This window comes from Varanus komodoensis, unplaced genomic scaffold (assembly GCF_004798865.1).
Source record: "Varanus komodoensis strain SLA01 unplaced genomic scaffold, ASM479886v1 scaffold11, whole genome shotgun sequence".
Classification (NCBI taxonomy): domain Eukaryota; kingdom Metazoa; phylum Chordata; class Lepidosauria; order Squamata; family Varanidae; genus Varanus; species Varanus komodoensis.
Window position 1 is genome coordinate 18,963,544 of NW_025335317.1, and position 17,726 is coordinate 18,981,269.

At 46.3% G+C, this 17,726-nt stretch overlaps 1 protein-coding gene across 1 annotated transcript in view; it reads left to right on the forward strand.

Moving 5' to 3' along the window:
- The window catches only part of LOC123018253 (microsomal triglyceride transfer protein large subunit-like), a 29,399-nt gene extending 12,729 nt beyond the window's left edge, over positions 1 to 16,670 (forward strand). Inside the window, exons 8-18 of the mRNA XM_044420113.1 lie at positions 10 to 164; positions 2,778 to 2,946; positions 4,007 to 4,114; positions 4,254 to 4,466; positions 5,305 to 5,519; positions 7,462 to 7,562; positions 9,160 to 9,281; positions 10,572 to 10,793; positions 11,945 to 12,069; positions 14,111 to 14,281; positions 16,512 to 16,670. Of these exons, the coding sequence (XP_044276048.1) occupies positions 10 to 164; positions 2,778 to 2,946; positions 4,007 to 4,114; positions 4,254 to 4,466; positions 5,305 to 5,519; positions 7,462 to 7,562; positions 9,160 to 9,281; positions 10,572 to 10,793; positions 11,945 to 12,069; positions 14,111 to 14,281; positions 16,512 to 16,653 (1,743 nt within the window). The 3' untranslated portion in view covers positions 16,654 to 16,670. The remainder of the gene's footprint in view (positions 1 to 9; positions 165 to 2,777; positions 2,947 to 4,006; positions 4,115 to 4,253; positions 4,467 to 5,304; positions 5,520 to 7,461; positions 7,563 to 9,159; positions 9,282 to 10,571; positions 10,794 to 11,944; positions 12,070 to 14,110; positions 14,282 to 16,511) is intronic.
- Positions 16,671 to 17,726: the final 1,056 nt, after the last annotated feature.

Sequence of the window (17,726 nt, forward strand, 5' to 3'; positions counted from 1 at the left end):
TTCTTTTAGCTCAAAACCTATTTGAAAGAACTTCATGAGTGGTTGAAGATGGATCGCTTCAAGGCATCAACTACTTGGCATTTTTGCGGAGTTGTCTACATGCTTCATGGGGCCAAGAAAAAGGATATTCTTCTGTTGCTGAAGAAAGCTCCAAAGGATATGGTGTAAGTAAAGAGACTGAAGGAAAATTGAGAATTTCCCACCTTGTAGAGAAGAAATTGTTGGTGATCACCAAGTACATCGTATCCGAAGTTGCTACATGTCATGCTTCTGACAGAACTTTTCTATTTTTCCAACCTTGCTCTAAAGAACACTTACAACAAACAGTTTTTCCTGAAATATGGCGACCATTACCAGAGATGGTTAAATGTCTACCATATGCCACAACTGATATTTTTCCCTGCTGATGCAGGCATCCTGCAATCATATCTATTTGACAGCACCATTTGAAAGCCTATGACAGTGATGGAGAACCTTTTAGAGACCAAGTGCCCAAACTGCAACCCAAAACCCACTTATTTATCGCAAAGTGCCAGCACTGCAATAAAACCTGAAAACTGAGGTTTTAGTTTAGAAAAAACAACTCACAGCCAGTCCAAGCAAATCTCTCTCTCTCTCTCTCTCTCCCTCTCTCTCTCTCTCTCTCTCTCTCCTTGGCAGTGCATTGGCTGGCCATGCGAAAGCTCGGACAACTCACAGCTAATGAGTGGTGGCTCATGACATCATCGCAAGGTGTTGCTACTCCTTTCTGAGTGTGCGCATGGCCCCTATGTGCGCTGTGATCCGATGCTTGGCTGCTGGGGTGATTCTGGAGAAACTTGGCTCACGTGCCAAAAGGTTCACCACCACTGGCCTAACCCTACCCTGGTGCACACCCCTAACCCTAATAGAGGGGTAAAATACCATTGAAAATAATGTGATTTAGAAAAGACCTTCCTTGAGTAGCTCTTTCTGCACATCTCATCATTTCTGCCATTCTAAACACATTCCAACCATCAAAATAATACCAGGAAACCATGTTTTTGTAACCCTAACCCTGCCCTGCTGCACACCCCTAACCTTAATATAGCGGTAAAATACCATTGAAAATAGTACGATTTTGAAAAACCTTCCTTGAGTAGCTTTTTCTGCACAGCTCAACATTTGTGCCCATTCTAGGCACATTTCACCCATCAAAACCATGCCAGAACACCTCATTTTTCTAACCCTAACCCAGTGATGGAGAACCTTTTAGAGACCAAGTGCCCAAACTGCAACCCAAAACCCACTTATTTATCACAAAGTGCCAACACTGCAATAAAACCTGAAAACTGAGGTTTTAGTTTAGAAAAAACAACTCACAGCCAGTCCAAGCAAATATATATATATCCTTGGCAGCGCACTGACTGGCCATGGAAAAGCTCGGGTGAGTCACGGCCAATGAGTTATGGTTCGTGATGTCATTGCCTGACGCCACTACTCCTTTCCGAGCATGCGCATGGCCCCTATGTGATCTGATGCTCAGCTGCTGGGGCGATGCTGGGGTGACTTGGCTCGCATGCCAACAGAGAGGGCTCTGTGTGCCCGCTGTGGCACACCTGCCATAGGTTTGCCACCACTGGCCTATGTGGTATAGTAGTTAGACTGCTGAACCGGACTCAGGAAATCCAGGTTCCAGTCCCCATGCAGTCATGAAGCTCCCTTGGGCCAGACATTCTCAGCCTAACCGACTTCACAGGATTTTTATTGTCAAGATAAGATAGAGAAGAGGAGAACCTTAGAAGCCACTTGGATTCCTTGCAAGAGGAAGAACAGTGGGGTGTAAATGTAATTGTTATTATATATATTCAGTTTCTGTGTTGCCCAATAGCCAGAGCATTCTGGGTAGTTAGCAGTATACAAAAACAATAAAATACAATACAAATCCCATAAAATCATATGAAAAGAAACATTAAAAGAATTAGAAACAGCTGAAAATATGCAGTGAAGAAAGACCTTGTAAAAGAAAAGCACCTGTAATAGGTAACCCCCTGAAGCCCCTGGATGAGCCAGTAGATCTTTAAAAGCCTCAGCATAAAGGGCCATCTCAGTTGGACTTTGAAAAGGCAACAAGGTTGGCACCTGGCAGGCCACAATAGGAAATTTATGCTGCAGGTTGGGAGCCACTGCAGAGAAAGCCCTCCCTCTTGTTGCTGCTCTCTGAAGCTCCCTTGGAGTTGGAACACAACGGAGGCCCCAGGTGTTGAGAGTAGTGTCCAGGTAGACTGCAGTTTTAGGAAGGGGAAGGGGAAGGAGACCCTTCTCTCCTTGAGCTTCCTAGATCAAACTGTAGCAAAATCAGGCAGGCAGCATCTTGGTACACGGCAGTTGCTTGAAAAAGTACCTTCTTTTTATTGATGCAGAATATTTGACAGAGTGAGAGGCCAAAGGAAAGCACGTAATCTGTGGGGCTCGGGGGGCAGGGAGAGACTGGAAGAAAAAGAAAAGGGGTGACCCAAAGAGTAAAGGGCCGACATACCCCTTTTTGGATCTAGCCCTGCCCATCGCTGGGCTCAGTTCTCCCCATGTATCCTCCCATCAGATTATCCACAGAACAATGAGACCCTTGACAGAAAAAAGGTTGCCCATCCTTTCTATTTCTCGGCTGGGTTCACAACTTCTTCCGGATGTGCAGAATGGAGGGGAGGGGGGCTGTGTCTGCAAGGGCCCTGGCCATCGTTGATGCTCCGCTGCAGCTCTCCTTCCCGCAAGAGCCCCCCATGCCTGATCCTTTTTCTCTCCCCACCCACCTCTTGCAGCCCCTTCTATATCGAAGCTGCAGTTGCTGCCCAGACTAAGGCTGCCTTGGCAGCACTGTCCGAGTTCCTGGATATGAGGAACAAGGAGCAGGTGCCCCTGCAAGAGAAGTTTCTCTACGCTGCAGCCTTCTCCCCTCGGCCTTCAAAGGAGCTTTTGCGGATGGTGATAGTAAGTACCCGCCGTTTCTGATGGGTTCCTTTCCCAGGTCAGGATCTTTCCTTCACCCTTGTGCCTCCTTTAATTTAAGGCTTGGGATAAGCAGACGTGTAGATTTGGCTGTGGAAACCCACATTTAATCTTCCTTACTGAGCTACCGGGAAGTTAAACTGGGACAACCTCATTCAGCTGCTCTGAGGAAGGATGGGATGCGAATATAATATAGAAAGGAATCTGGCTGTCTGGAAACTTGAAGTACACTTTGGTATAGCAGTCTGTGGGCCATCTAGATACTTTGGCCTACAGTTCCTATCACCGCTAGCCAACATAGCCCATAGCTAGAGATTGATGTGGAGCCATCATGGGGTCTGGTTGCCATTGCAAATCCAAGTGCTTCTGCCCAGTGATGCAGGAGCACCTTCCTGTTCCAAGAGAAGTTCTCATCTCCCCCCTGGACTGGCCATGCTCTTACTGCCTTTGTTTTGGCTCCTCCTCTCTGTGCTTTGGCCATCGGAAGCTACATTGTGTTTCAGTGAGGTAAAGGAGTGTGGAAACTGCATGGTGAGGAAGACTAAGCTTGTATCGGGGCTAAGGTTCATGTATATGCAGGCATTATAACACGTGAAGCACTCTCAATCTCCCTTACACACACGCAAGGTAGGGATGAACAGATCACCCTGTTTCTGGTCCATGGCAGTTTTATACCTGTTCATTCCTAAATCTATTTCTATAGTAATCTGTATGTTTAATTCAAATGAAAATTTGCACATATATGCACACACACATCAAATTTCGTTTTGCAAAATGCGAGTTTCTAAACAGATTTTCTTTCAAAACACAATTTTTTGACTTCCATTTTGATACGCTTAAACTTCTTTGTATTGTGCCTAAGTGCATTACAAAATGCAGGGAAATGTGAAATTCAAAGAACAAATAAGTCCTGTTTGGCACATTAGTCTGAGAGATGCCAATCAGGTGTTTCTTAACAGAAGCTGCGAAAGTTAAATGGCTCAAGCAAATCTGCCCACCCCCCCACCCCCACAACTATGATCTGTTTTCTTTTCTCTTGCAGGATTTGCTGGGTGGGAAGAAACTGGTGACATCCATTTGGGAGACGGGGAATTTAGCTATTGGCAGCCTGATCGGCAAGTTGTGCCAGATGCAACTGTGTGAGCTGGAGGTGAGTGGAGGGCTCCTCTGGCCACCAGCCTGTAGCATATTGTGCTTTCCCCTCTAACCCCTGCAACTTGGATTGTGGCTGGTATCACCACAGTGCACTCTCCTCCTCCTCGTCTTCCTCCTTTTCTCAACTAAAACAGGAAGTACGGCTCCAGATGGAGAGGATCCTCCACAAGCTGAAAAGCACCAGGAGCAACTCAGAGAGGGTGATATACCTGTTGTCCCTGAAAAATGCACTGCTCCCAGAATCCATCCCCACCTTCCTACATTATGCAGAGGAGGGTCCTGCACCCATCTCAGCTACAGCGCTGTCTGCATTGCAGAGGTACCCAGCACAGCATATCTCAGACACGGTATGAGACAGCCTTGCTACAAAAGAACCTTGTCCTTAAAAGAAGCTCTCCCCTTTGTTATGGCTTTAATGGTACATTCTAGGTGCTTCTGTGCCGTGGAGGCTAGAACTATATAATACATCAAACAAGAAGACAAATGCCCAAATGCACCTATGCACCAACCTCAGATTCCTTCTCCTTGCATGGATGAGTTTTGCTCATTCCTATTCGTTGATGTATGAATCAGCAAAGTACGAGTCCTTTGAGTTCTACCTCTAGGTTTGTACCCTCTCGGGACTGTATCAGATTGTGAGCTAGTTCTTTTTCTTTTCACACCAACATTTGTGCAGTTTTCCATATGCATGTCTCTAAATGCACACATCAATTCTGAACATTATCCAGCCTGCGGGATGAACTCCATTGTGAAGAAGCTTTGTGGGGGCTGCAGGCCTGAAGTGGGCAGGCCAATTTTAAAATGGCAGAGCCAAATTACCAAATATAGTAATGTACGAAAGCTTAAATCTCTTACAAAGGCCAACAACTGCCTTTGGAGAAGTATTTCAACTGTTCAGAATGAAGGAAACCTCTACCCACAACCTGGGAAACCACCAAGTGGTTACTGGTTGGGCAAAAGGGGATCTGGGCCAAGAGAAGGGGGAAAAATTGTCTGGGGAGACCCAGCGTGGCAGATTTGTCTCTACCCCTAATGCTTATGGGAAAAGTCTAGACTTAGAATGGCTTTCAGCTGTTTTCAAGAAAGCTGCAAATGCAATCTAGTTGCTGGGTGTCGTTATAGTAAACGCAGAAGCAAAAATAAATGCATTCAAAACTTGTGTGGTATATCTGCTTTTGGCACCAGGTTAAAGCAGCAATGAAACGCATTTTCTATCAAGTTCGAAGAAAGTATTCAAACGTTTTAAGGCTTGCGGCTGCAGAGATTCTCTTGGACAATGATCCCTCCCCAGCAGACTTCACCCATGTCTTGTTGGTCACCAGAGAACTACAACCAGAAATGGCACAATTTCTGCTCTCAAAAATCCAAGGCATTTTACGCTCCCCTCATCATCCAAGCAGGTAAAGAGCTCCTTGTCTTCTGTAATAAGCACCCATTTACTCCTAGATGCTGTTCATATGATTTTTCTTGATTTCCCTTGTCTCTTCCTTCATGCTGTCTTTGAAAAAAGAAGAACCTGAAATTATGTGCCCGAGTTATTGTTACTGTTGAGACACAAGTTTGATCCATTTAGCCCAGAAATGTCTCATCTGGCTGGTAGCAGTTCTTCAATGTCTCCAGCGGAAAGCTTTTCCATCTCCACTGCCTGAGCTCCTTTCGATTGGAAAAGCAAGGGATTGGATCTGGATGTGGGGCATGGAAAGCATATCTGGTATGATAGGGCCATGGTTCTAACACCCCCTGAATGGCCATGCTGGCTCAGAGCCATGATACACATAGCTTGATTTTCTAGGTACTGGACAGATGCATCAGGGGAATTCACAAGCACCCGGCAAATTCTTGTTTTAAGTATGACCTGCTTCCAGGTAATTGCACTTGACGTGGAATTTTATTATTCCAAAGGCTAATTCCCTTCTTTCACTTATTTTACAATGGCAAACAAAATATCATCTAAGAATATAAATCAATATGTTCTGTATTCTATGGTTAGCTGTTCATGAAAATGAAAATAGCCTGACTTTAGGCTTATCTTAAACACAATTATTAGAAGCAAATTCTATTTGTATCAGTGGGTTCTTTGGGGCTTGCATAAATCAACTGGTACAACTTAGTTTTGCACATTCTCCTTTCCTCTTGCTCCTCCTCCGGTATGGCTGTGGGTCAAACGAGTCATTAATTTAAATTTTTATCTAGCAGACACATTACTACTCTCAAGCTGGCACAGACTGAACCCACAGATAGGGTCCTTCTCCATGATAAGGGCCTGAACAGTACCTGTGCATATGCTAAAGTAAAAATGAAAATAAAAGATTTAATTGCTAGATACAGATCTACAGTAATGTCTGTTTTAATCCTGCAAATAAGAGAGTGGGAAGCTTTCACTTCCACTGTTAAACTAAGCAGAATTCATCATTACATCTAATAGTGAGTGAACTTATTTTTCACTATGACTAGTGAACAATGACCAGCATCAGAAACCATAGTTTGAACATGGCTAGTTTCAACAAACCATACATTTAAACCAACTAGAGGTCACCTGAATTCACACATAAGAAGGAATTCTGCTCATTTGAAAGTGCAAATGAAAGCTTTTGATCCACGTGGAGTGTGAAAAGGGAGGGAGAGGGTATAAGAGCCTGAGGCTTGTGATGCTGTGTGCAAATAGCACTAAACCATTATTCAGCAGAATGTCCAAACCGAGCAAAAGCTGGAGTTTGCATGTACTGTTTTTGTCCAATAAAAAGAAGGCGTAGGAAACATGGTGGTGGGCCTGGATTTCTGGACCAAGCATCCTGTTCCACCCCACTCATCCTGTCACCTGACATGGATGCTCCACACTGACTCTTACATGCAGAGAGGCCCAGATGCCATTGTTAATTCCATATCCCAAAAGGAGGAAGGGAATTATGGTGGTTTGGTCCTCCGCACACAGGTGGGTCCACTTGGGACATCTATGGCATGTTATGAGCTTAAGAAAAAGGATCTGTGAGCTCTAGGCAGACTTTTGCCTGAGACACTAAAAGATTCCATGGAGACAGAGTTATGGCGGTGGAGTAGAAGGAGAGAATGAGAGAGTATGTCTGAGAAAAAGAGCTCTGAATCACCAGAAAGAAGGTACATTCTAACTCCATATCTCATTTCTTTCAAGCTGCTGTCTGGCAGTGGGGAGAAAATTGCCCCCATTACTCTGTATTTCTCATTTCTTGAAATGCTAACCATCATCCCTCCCAAAATGGCAATCCACTTTTCTGAGATGTGCCTTCCTCAGATGTCGAGATGATTCATATTCCCCATTTCTACTCTGCTTTAACATCACTAGCTCCTGTGTATGTTTTCCTCCAGGCAAGTGATCAAAGATGTTCTGAAAGATCCACAGATAAATAATTACTACTTCCTCTCATCACTAGCTGGGAACTCCATCTCCTTCTTGGGACCACTAGCAGGTGACTTCTTTTATCTTCCTTCTGCAAAATGGAAAGAGCCATTTATATAAAGGAGCCTTATTAAGATGTGGAGTAAATCTTTTCTGGAGTACTTGACCATCACAATGTTGTGCTGTTTAACTATAATCACACATGCACATACAGTGGTGCCTCATAGTTCAAATGATTCTACCTTCAAACGATCCGGAGTTTGAATGCTAGAGACAAGATAAAAGCACTCCAAAGCTCGAACAATGCTTCTATGTTCAAACTGCAAGCGAAGTAAAAAAAAAAAAATGTGGTCACAGTTTAAACGTCATCTATTGTGTTTTCAGTGCATGCATTTTCAGTGCTTTGTTCCACTTTATTTTTTGGCTATATACAAGGTGTGATCAAAAAAATACAGTGAATGCTTAAATTAAAAAATACACTAAAGGACACGTTGCCATTAATCCCCCTCAAAATACTCCCCCTTGCTTCGAACACAGCCTTCGAACAAAGCATCCTTGCCACTTTCTGGAGCAGTCCTGGAAGTCCTCTTTCATGAGTGTCTTTAGTGTACTCTCAGGGCTGCTGCGATGTCCTGAATCATTGCAAAATGTACATCACTTCTGGTACAGCAGCTTCTGTCAAATACAAACATCGCAGTGAGTCCTCATCCACCTTATCCACCGATCTGGCACCATGAGACTTCCGGCTCATCCCCAAAGTCAAAATGACCATGAAAGGTAGATGTTTTGAAGAAGCAGGCCAAAGGTCACCTGGTCATGTTTTTCCATGCCATGCTGCAATATGCAGCATATCTCCTCGAATGATAATAATTACTTCCAGATATGCATCTCTGTGTATACATTAGCACGTTCACCACTAGACTGTTTGTAGCATCAAGTGCTGATGTGCATCCTTGACTGGGCTATCAAATGCGCAGAACTGCCGGCCTGGTCCCAGCCCAGCCCTCCAGGCTCTCCCCACACGGCCCTATGGCTCCCCCCACAACCACCAATCAATTCTTGTTTCCCCATTTTTCTTCAGTCTTTTCCCCACTGCTAAAAGTTTGGAACGCCTCGCGCAAGACTTAATCGGTGGGCACAACTTAAGCTGGTGTTTTAGGCATTTTTGACTAGGGTTAAAGTGGTGATGGTTTGATCAGTGGAATTCCTTATTCATTGAAGCCTTTATTGTGAGCTTTCGGAGCTATCTGTGGTACTGAACATCATCCCAAACCTACGTTTCTTACCATGGAATGCCATGCACAACTCCCGTAAAATAAAAACAACACTGGATAAGGTGCCTCACTGGCATAGGAGGCATCGGCCTCCCATTTTTGGCCTGCCAACCTTTGGAATGGAGCCCCTGGGACCTTCTCCAGTAAGTCCAATAGCCTTGCTACAGATGGAACACCCACATCACCACTGGTTCTTCTCAAACACAATGCTTTTCGGCAGGATCCATGCTTCTGCCCAACTGTGCCAGCCTCCTCTTCATCCCACTTTATGGGACCCTTCCAGGACCTTTTCCGCTCGCTCATATGTTGACTTCCTTCAGTGAAAATGCTTGAAGAGCGTTTGATCTTCTCACAATGACTCCCTACTGCTCTTCATATGTGGTTCTCTTTCAGTTACGAATGACACACTCTCAACCTTTGGTCTGAAGCTTTTGTTCTCTGACATTGGTTTCCTGAGGACGAGCACCACGAGTTTTGATGTTCTAAGTCATGGCCACCAATTCCAAGCTGCTCAGGTCTTTTGCTTTTTATTGTCAATGTAATTCCCTTCCCTTCCCACTTTCAGGTTCTGTTGTTTATAATTTATTTAGAAGATCTGAAAGGTGGCTTTGAAAGTCAATCCTCCCAAGGTGGTACAGAACAAAATGTGAAATTGTGAAACACAGAAAAGAAGCACTAAATCAAAATTAACTATTAAAGAAAAAGAACATAGCATTAGATGCACCATGGCAGTCAATAAGGTACTGATACAATCATACACCACAATAAGTAAGGAATTTTAGAGACTGCTTGAAAATTGTAGGGCCTAATTTCTTGTTTTCATTTCTGTGTAACCAAACAAGTAAGGATCTCTGGGAGGTTTGCAACAGCTCTGTTGTAGCTTGAGAAAGTTCTAAGGATTTTTCAACTTTTACCTTGGCCTGATTAGCTATTCCTGATAGCTTCCCAAATGCCCTTTAATTTATACCTGTACATTTCTACACATAAAAATTTTTCCAAAGTGCATTGGGGAGTGCTCTCTCCTTATAGATCATAGACCTGAAATATAATTAAGGAGCAATGGTGGAACCATCTAGGAAGTATTAAGACTTTGAATCACCTGCATAACCTTTCCATTTAAACTAATGGGACTTAGCATGAAATTGACTTTGTCTGAAATGCCTTTCCCAGTCCGGTGCCCTCTGCTTGTTCTGGGTGGCGCTCCCAGCATTCCTGACCATTGGCCACCGCTGACGGAGTTGAGGTCCAGGACTTGTGGAGGAAGGCTAATCTCAAACTTGCATTGTGACTGCAGTCCCCAATCCAGCGCCCTTTAGACATTGCTGATTTCTACTCCCACCAGCCCTAGCCAGCATTCCCAACGCTCAGGGATGATGGAAGTGGCAATCCAAAAAACCTCTAGAGGGTGCAGATTGGGAAAACTTGTCCATGCATTTTCCAATGCTTGTCCAAAGCAATTGAAGAGGCACCAGAAATATATATCCCACTTCAAGGAATACAGCCAATAAACACCTCCTGAGTCATTTCTTAATCATTTAATTCATTTAAGTAATTCCTTAACTCCTTAATTCTTGTGTTCCTTTCCTCTGCCTAAATAGGAGAGGAAGTGGGTTCTTTTGCTGGGTTCTTTTGCTGGAACTGTGGAACTGGAGATTACACATCCTTGAAAAGAAAAGGAAATACCAACCATATTGCATGCAAAAAGGGAAAAAAACCCACCCAGAATGGCCTGAAATGGTGGCCCCTTGCTGCAGAAGAAATGCTAGTCCCGTGAATCACACCCTCCTCTGTGTATCTATTCCTAGGTGGCCTTTGAAGCGATGGGACTTGACAGTGTTCTAGCAGGTGACACACCTGATGAAGAGGAGGGATTCAAGGCCGGCATGTCTGTGACTTTGCTTGGTGTCCAGCTACGGCCAGTGGTCTTCTTTGATGGCTATACAGACCTAATGGCAAAGGTCTTTACCAGCTCAGGAAAGCCCACAAGTGTGATGAAAGGGAACGTGCTACTGATGGATCATCAGCAGGTATCAGGCCACCCTTATCCACAGACGCAGAAGGCAAATGGTAGCTATCAGGAATTGAAGGGGTGGTTCTAGCTCTTTTTAAAAATGAGTCTAAGCCAGAAAATTGGCTTTCTGGAAGCAGAAAATTGAGAACAGGTTGATTTAAGATGGTTGGCAGAATAAGGGTTAGATCTGAAATATTCAGTCAGGCGTTCTCAGTCTGAAATATGAGTCTACAACTATTGGGTTGGATCTAGATTTAATGGTTCTTGCAGCAGACCCATTAGGATCAATGGAACTGAAACTAGTCATGACTAACTTTAGCCTCATTTCAGTGGGTCTACTCCATGCCTGACCAAGTCTGGATCCCAACCCGTTTGCTAAAAGTAATTCACTTGTGTTCTGATCACCAGTATGTATTGGAAGTGGTACTTACAGGAACATCTGTTCCCATATGCATTTCCTCACATTAACATCTTCTGAAAAGGCCCTGCTACTCCATGTGCCATCACTTTTGGAGATTACCCTGGTGATTACCAGAAGCAGGACCTTTTCTGGGGTGGCACCATATTGGTGGAACTAGCAGCCCTATGAAATCTACTTCTTCCACTACTAGGATTTTATCTGAAAAACTTTGGTGAATTTCCTCTCTAGAAGACATTTGACCTCAACTAATCTTCACTCTTAATCTGTGCTCTTTTCCTGACATGACACACTAGATTTTACTGTATTATTTTGTTTGATTTCTCTTATTTTTGGTTTTATTAACATCCAGCCTGCCTGGATCTATGATTTACAGCAGCCTTCCTGGCACCCCATCCCCATATATGCTGGACTACAATCCCCATCACATGTGGGGATGTTGAGTGTTGTAGTCCTCCACATCTGAAGGGGACCAGGCTGGAGAAGGCTGACTTACAGAAAATCAGGTATAAGATAATATTATTTTTATTAAAGCAGTGAGCAAGGACAGTTCCTTCCAGACAAGCTGTAAAGGTTGAGGAAACCTTTGTGACTTAGGCTGGAACGCTGTACTCACATTTCTGGGCATCGGCACCTGTGACTCCAATCCAGCAGTACTTTCTTCTGAGTAAACAGGCATAGGACTGCGCTGTTAACATTTGTAGCTCTAAGGCAAACGTCTGAACAGTGAGCATCACTGTGCTGCACAGGCTGTCCCGCTTCAGTCTGGTCTCCAAGCTGTGATTTCGCTCCAAGGAGGACTTGGGCTAGATGTTTCAGCTGACATCCATGTGAATGTATGGAATCAGGAACTCACAACAGACGTTGAAACAAGGTATGTGAATAAGGACCACTTTCGCCTCCTAAGTGTGAAGGGGACTTACAGCATTTTGGCAAGAGCTTGAGAATCGGAAGCCTTGTGGAAGCCTGGAAGTAGGAATTTTCTGCTGCCCGCCATTCTTCTCCCAACCACCAGTCCTTTGGTGGTGTCCAAGCGTTTGTGCAGTTCTCCACCTCCTCAATTACAATAGGCTGAAATTCCTATTCTAAGGCTTAATTATTAGCAGGAGGAGATTTATAATGCTGGTATTGGGGAATGTCAGCCCTTTGGTCTTTGGCCCTTGGCCCAGTCCACCACTGAAATGAGCTCCAGAGAGCTTCCGTGAAATGGACTTTGGCCCCCAGACTCAAAGAGGTTCTGCACCCTGGCATTAAAATAGTGACTACCTGTGTAGAGTTTCATCCCCATCTCTGGGCATTTTTATGCCAAGGAAGGTATCCTTGGCCTTTAACCCATTGACCCAAAGCAGCTAGCTGCGTACTGTTTCCTGTAGCATTCTAGGCTATGAAATCAAAGCAACTGAGTCAATGCTAAGATGTTCTCTTGCTGAAGCAGCTGACTCCCTTACCAAGAAGCATTGGGAGACACGAAATAACAGACCCAGCAGGTATGTTCTTCATGTGCTGGCCAAGTTCTTGGTTTAGGGATCAAGCTTTGCAACTGAGGCTAGCTTAAAACCAAACAGGTGCTGAGTGTCTGCTTAGCAGAATGAATGGAAAGACAGATGTAGAAAAGTTCTATGTGAGGAAATGATCATATAAGACTCCCCTGTTCAGTGGATTGCAAGCACTCTGGATCTATGATTTAGAGATGGTGGCACATGGAAGATAGGGAGAGCAGGCAGTCAGAAAAGAAGAGTTTGGGCACTCATCAACTGCTGTACTGGGTAGGAGCCAGGACTCACTGGGAGACCACATGCTCTGTATGGAGGAGGTCTCAGATTCAACCTCGGACAGCCACAGGAAGGGCTTGGAAAGGCTGCATCTGTAAAGTTGCTGCCTGTCAGTGTAGACACTCCTAGGCTAGATGGGCCAGTAGTCTGACTCAGCATAAAACAGCTTCCCCTAGCTCAGCCAGGCTCGTACTGTAGCAATGAGGGCAATTCTGCCCTCATCCTCAGTACAGATAGCCAGGCCAGAGAGAATGTCAGAGGATTATCAAGGTAGCATTACTGGAATACTCCCAGAGGGGGAGCAGGAGAGAGAACTTAACATTTTGGCTTGCTATCAGTGCCTCACCTCTGCTATTAGAGGACAGTCTTTTCTAGCTGATTTAACAAATGAAATGGTAGGCACGGCAAAAGATCTTCAGATAATGAACTTTAGTCCTTTTAATTACAAGCGGCTTAGCAGGCTACCCAGATTAATGAGTTTTCCCCTGGCTTCAACATATCTATCATCTCTTACCTCTTGGACTCAACTCAGGAGAGCATTGCTTAACTTTTGGCACTGAAGCAAGACTTGGCATTTCAACAGCTACTCCTGAGGGCCACTGTGCGCAGCTTCCAGGGAAAGAAGGGAACAGCAACTCTGCAGACATGGCTGGCTCCAGGTCTGAGAGGGTCTTTGGGCAGGACCCTCCCATGCCCCACCTCCATCAGGGAGTCCAGCTTCTTCCCGGGACTTCCTCCAGCTGCTGCAGCTGCTCCTCTTCTTCCTCATCACTGCCCCTCTGCTCCTCCTTCCCACCTGGTGTTGTGTGGTCCAGGGAGAGGGACAGGTGAACAAGCAGGTGGCTGTGATGAGGAGGAAGAGCCAAGCCAGCAGCTCCTGTCCGTGGACCACGGCTGGGATGTGGGTCCTCAGCAGATGCCCGGCCAGCAGTGCTCCGGACGCCACCCTTCCCCTGAACAGCCCTTGCTGGGAAGCGAAGGCAGGCTTCCCAAAGGCCCCTGGCCAACCTGGAGGACCTCTGCTCTGATCCGGCTGGACTGTTCTTACAGAAGGACATGGCATGGAACGCGTTCTGAGCATCGCTGCCCACGGCTGCCCACGCTTATCCACTGCTGTGATTCTCTCCCCTTGCCCTGTTGCAGGGGTGCCATGACCATCGACTTCAAAGCAGAACTCGATGCTCCATTCTTTCAAGTGACTCTCAAAAGCGAAAATGAGATTGAGATGGCCACAAATTTCTATACTACTGCAACTGTTACCAGCCTCCCTGTGCTCATGTGTCTGCAGGTTACAGAGGAAAGAGTCTCTCACGGGTAAGCTATGGGTCTCAAGCCAGAAGGCACAGCGTTCCTAGCTGGGGGATCCAAAGCAGGGATAAAGGGCAATGCTCCAAACCATTTATATGCATAACTTTCTCCTGAGTCATCTCCGCTTGTCCTGGAGGGCAGCTCCCTTCACTGACCTCAGCCGTATGCATCTGTGTATGGGTGCAGCCATAGTCCTGGGCAAACTTGCCTATTTATCCCAAGGATAAACGTTCTGTATACAGGAAGCATCCACTCTGATGCCCCCCGGACTGTGTGTTTGCATTCGAAAGAAACTGAAACGGAACAGCAGGTCCTCATTTTCCAGGATATTTCCCTGCCTTTCAAAAATATTCTATCATTTTTGCCCATGTTATGGGTCATACAATGGGACACAGAAATATTCGTGGTGGCAGTGAAAGGAGGATGATGTCAGGTTGCCACGTAGCCGATCAGGTTGGACTTTGCGGTGTCATCACAGAGAGCGACTTCCCATGTTACTCTCTCTCACTCTGGTGGGAGGACATGGGGAGGGGTGGGGGGACAGCTGTCGATCCATCGCCAAGGAAACCCGGGGCAGCACCAAGACAACGATCTCCGTCTTGGCACACTAGCCCAGGTGCAAAATGGCAAGCCAGGGGCTTGTCTGTCTGGTGGCCTCAGTCAGGCTGGCATGTTCTGTTTTCCTCACAATGCTTCTCACAACCTGGTTCCCAGCAAGACAGTGGCAGGGGTGGTAACTATGGCCTTGTGTAAGGCCCTCATGCTCCCATTACATGTTAGACTTTCCAGCGCCCGTCTAAAAATATTCCGTAAGAACTGGACAAAGAGGTGTTGGAAAATACAAGTGAGATTCTTGCATCCGCCAGAGAAGTTGGATAAGTTGTTGGTTTATCACAGAGAGAGAGGGAGAACCCAGCGCTGCTGCCTCTACCCTGGCCTTCAGAAATAAGAGAAAATGAATTCAGTCACGCAGTTTGAGCTATGTATATTCTCTTGAAGCTCCCACCTAGGAAGATGCGCAGAAAGCCTTGGACAATGCTGGACTAAGAAGCATTAAGATGCGCACCACCTACAAAAACCATCAGCGTCCGTTTTATAGCACTGTAGTGATAAATCTCCCCCGTGGCATTGCAACTGCGGCATCTCGTGCCAAGCTTGATTTCCCATCAGAGGTTGCATTACTGCCCTGTTCTGCTCTCACTGGTCAATCTTACTGGCTGCCTCTTGAGCGAGATAGATCCCAAGCAAGGTGCTAATGTTGCATGTGAAACCAGAAGGTCCTTGGCAATGCTCCCAGGAGAGGTGTGAGAGCTTTTGCTTCTCTGCAAGACACTCTGGTTCTCCAGGAGGGGCCTTGGCTCCTCCGTGCACTTCTGTGGTGTAAAGCAGACATCACCTTCAGGTTTAGAATCAACCCTAGGGAAGGGAAGGAATCGGGCCACCTCTCCCATTGATGCCAGGTGAGCCTGAGCTTTCATCGTTTGTGCTTGGCTAATATGGATCCCCCGTCGCTGAGGCCTTCAATATTGTTGCCTGACGGCTTCCTGTGCAGGCTAGATGGTGGGGAGGTTCCAGTCCCATTACTGCCAGCAAGCTCATTTTCCAAGCGTGGCCAAATGGCTCTGCTCACATGCACAAGGGAGGTTTGTGTGAGCCCAAAGATTCCCGAGGGACAAAGGGTTAGGAAGAAGAAGAAATCCCAGGGGCTGGTGAGGAACCAACACCAGCTCAGAGAGCATGTGCAGCAAGGACAGAACATAAAGTGACTGTCAGAGGGGAAAGGGGAAAGGGGGGGATGGAATGGGGGATCCTGAAAGAGCAGGCCAGCTGCAATCCTGAGCAGGAGCACTCCATGCTGCAACATTGAGCTGCAGGTCCCCTTGCTAAGCAAAATACTATGAGCTGCCAAGAATTCCCCAAGATAAAAGACTTGCCATTATATATATCCATTTGCAAAGGAGGGATAAAGGAAAACTGTGGCGTCCTGCCCGCCATCTAACTAGAGAGACACACTGAAGCAGAGTTTGTCCTTCGAGGCGGAAGGGGAAGGCTTCTTTAGGTTATTCTGTGGCCAGAGGGCAGATCCAACCCTGAATCACCATCTCTGCTCCAGTCGCATGGAGAGCGTGTATGTGCCCAAGGCAAGCTTGGAAACTATTCCATGGACCTACAAAGCAAGGGCTGAATGTCATGACTGTCTGTTGGGCGTTTCCCCCTCCCTCTTCTCTTCTCACAGGCAATACATCTCGGTCAGTCAATCTTCTGCCAACCATGACGCGACTGCCCACGAAGAAAGGAGGACCAGCATGCCCGGGCGCGAACTGGCCTTGCACCCGGCCAATGCTGTAATGTGCAAAATACTGCTCGCGGGCCAATAAAAGTAGTATCCATCTGACCTCAGCTTGAGTTTGCTGCTCTTCTTTCCCCCCTTTATGCCTAACCTAGGCCAGAATTCCAAGTGGGTCATTAGAGCCTTTCCCTCTCTCTTTAGCAGCCCATGTTCTTTACTCTGATAACAGGTTTGTGGACTAAAGTAGAGGACTGCAGACCAGTGGCCAGGAAATCCTTAGAACCCACCTTTCTGATTTTGCGGACGAGCTCATGTTTAAGCAGTGGAGGCTTTTAAATGCTTCTTCAAATGCATCTGAGATGAAATGCCATATCAAGGAGGAGTCACGGCATGGTGCCACTTCACTTTCTCCAGACAAAAAAGCACACTTGGTGAGCAAGCTGTGAGGGTCTTTCCTGGCGTTCTTCATTTTGTGCTCAAAAAGCCACCCGAAGTGGAGTGGGAGGGGATGCGTGGCGCTTCCTCCCACCTGCCTTTCCTTGAACCAAAGTGTTGCTCCAAAGAGCAGCTTTAATGGGCAATCTAAACTGAACAGTGCCTTGACATGTCTTCATTGGCTGCATTTGTGAATGGAATCATGCCCTTAGGAGCTTGACATCACACGCATGTATGGTGCCTGAGATGGCAGCCACTGGCTCTAATGATGTGCATCTGGGTGCATGCAGCTAATGGCCCTCGGTGGGAATCGGCCGTGCCATCCGCAGCGGAGGATGCAGCCCTCCAGTTGAGTAAGCCCTGGCCATGGAGAAGCCCTTCCAGGTGCGCGTAAGAAGGACCCTTCTGCATCAGGCCAAAGGCCTAGCTAGCCTAGCATCTAGTCTGGCTCCTCCCAGTGACCAGCCAGGGGCTCCAATGGAAAGCCCAGGAGCAGGTCATGTGCTTGACTGCACTTCCATTCCACAGCAACCCGTACTGAGAGGCAGAGGAGGCTGGGGGCGCCTGTGTCAGTGGGGCTCTTTAACCATTGCAGCTTTTCCTTTGAGCTTGGAGTGAGCGATCCATGGCGCTCCAAGGTGGTGAGCCTATTTGGGGATCGAGCGCATTTCCACGGACAGCTCTTGTAAAGCTCCAAGGAACCATTAAGTTCTTTGGAGCTGGTGA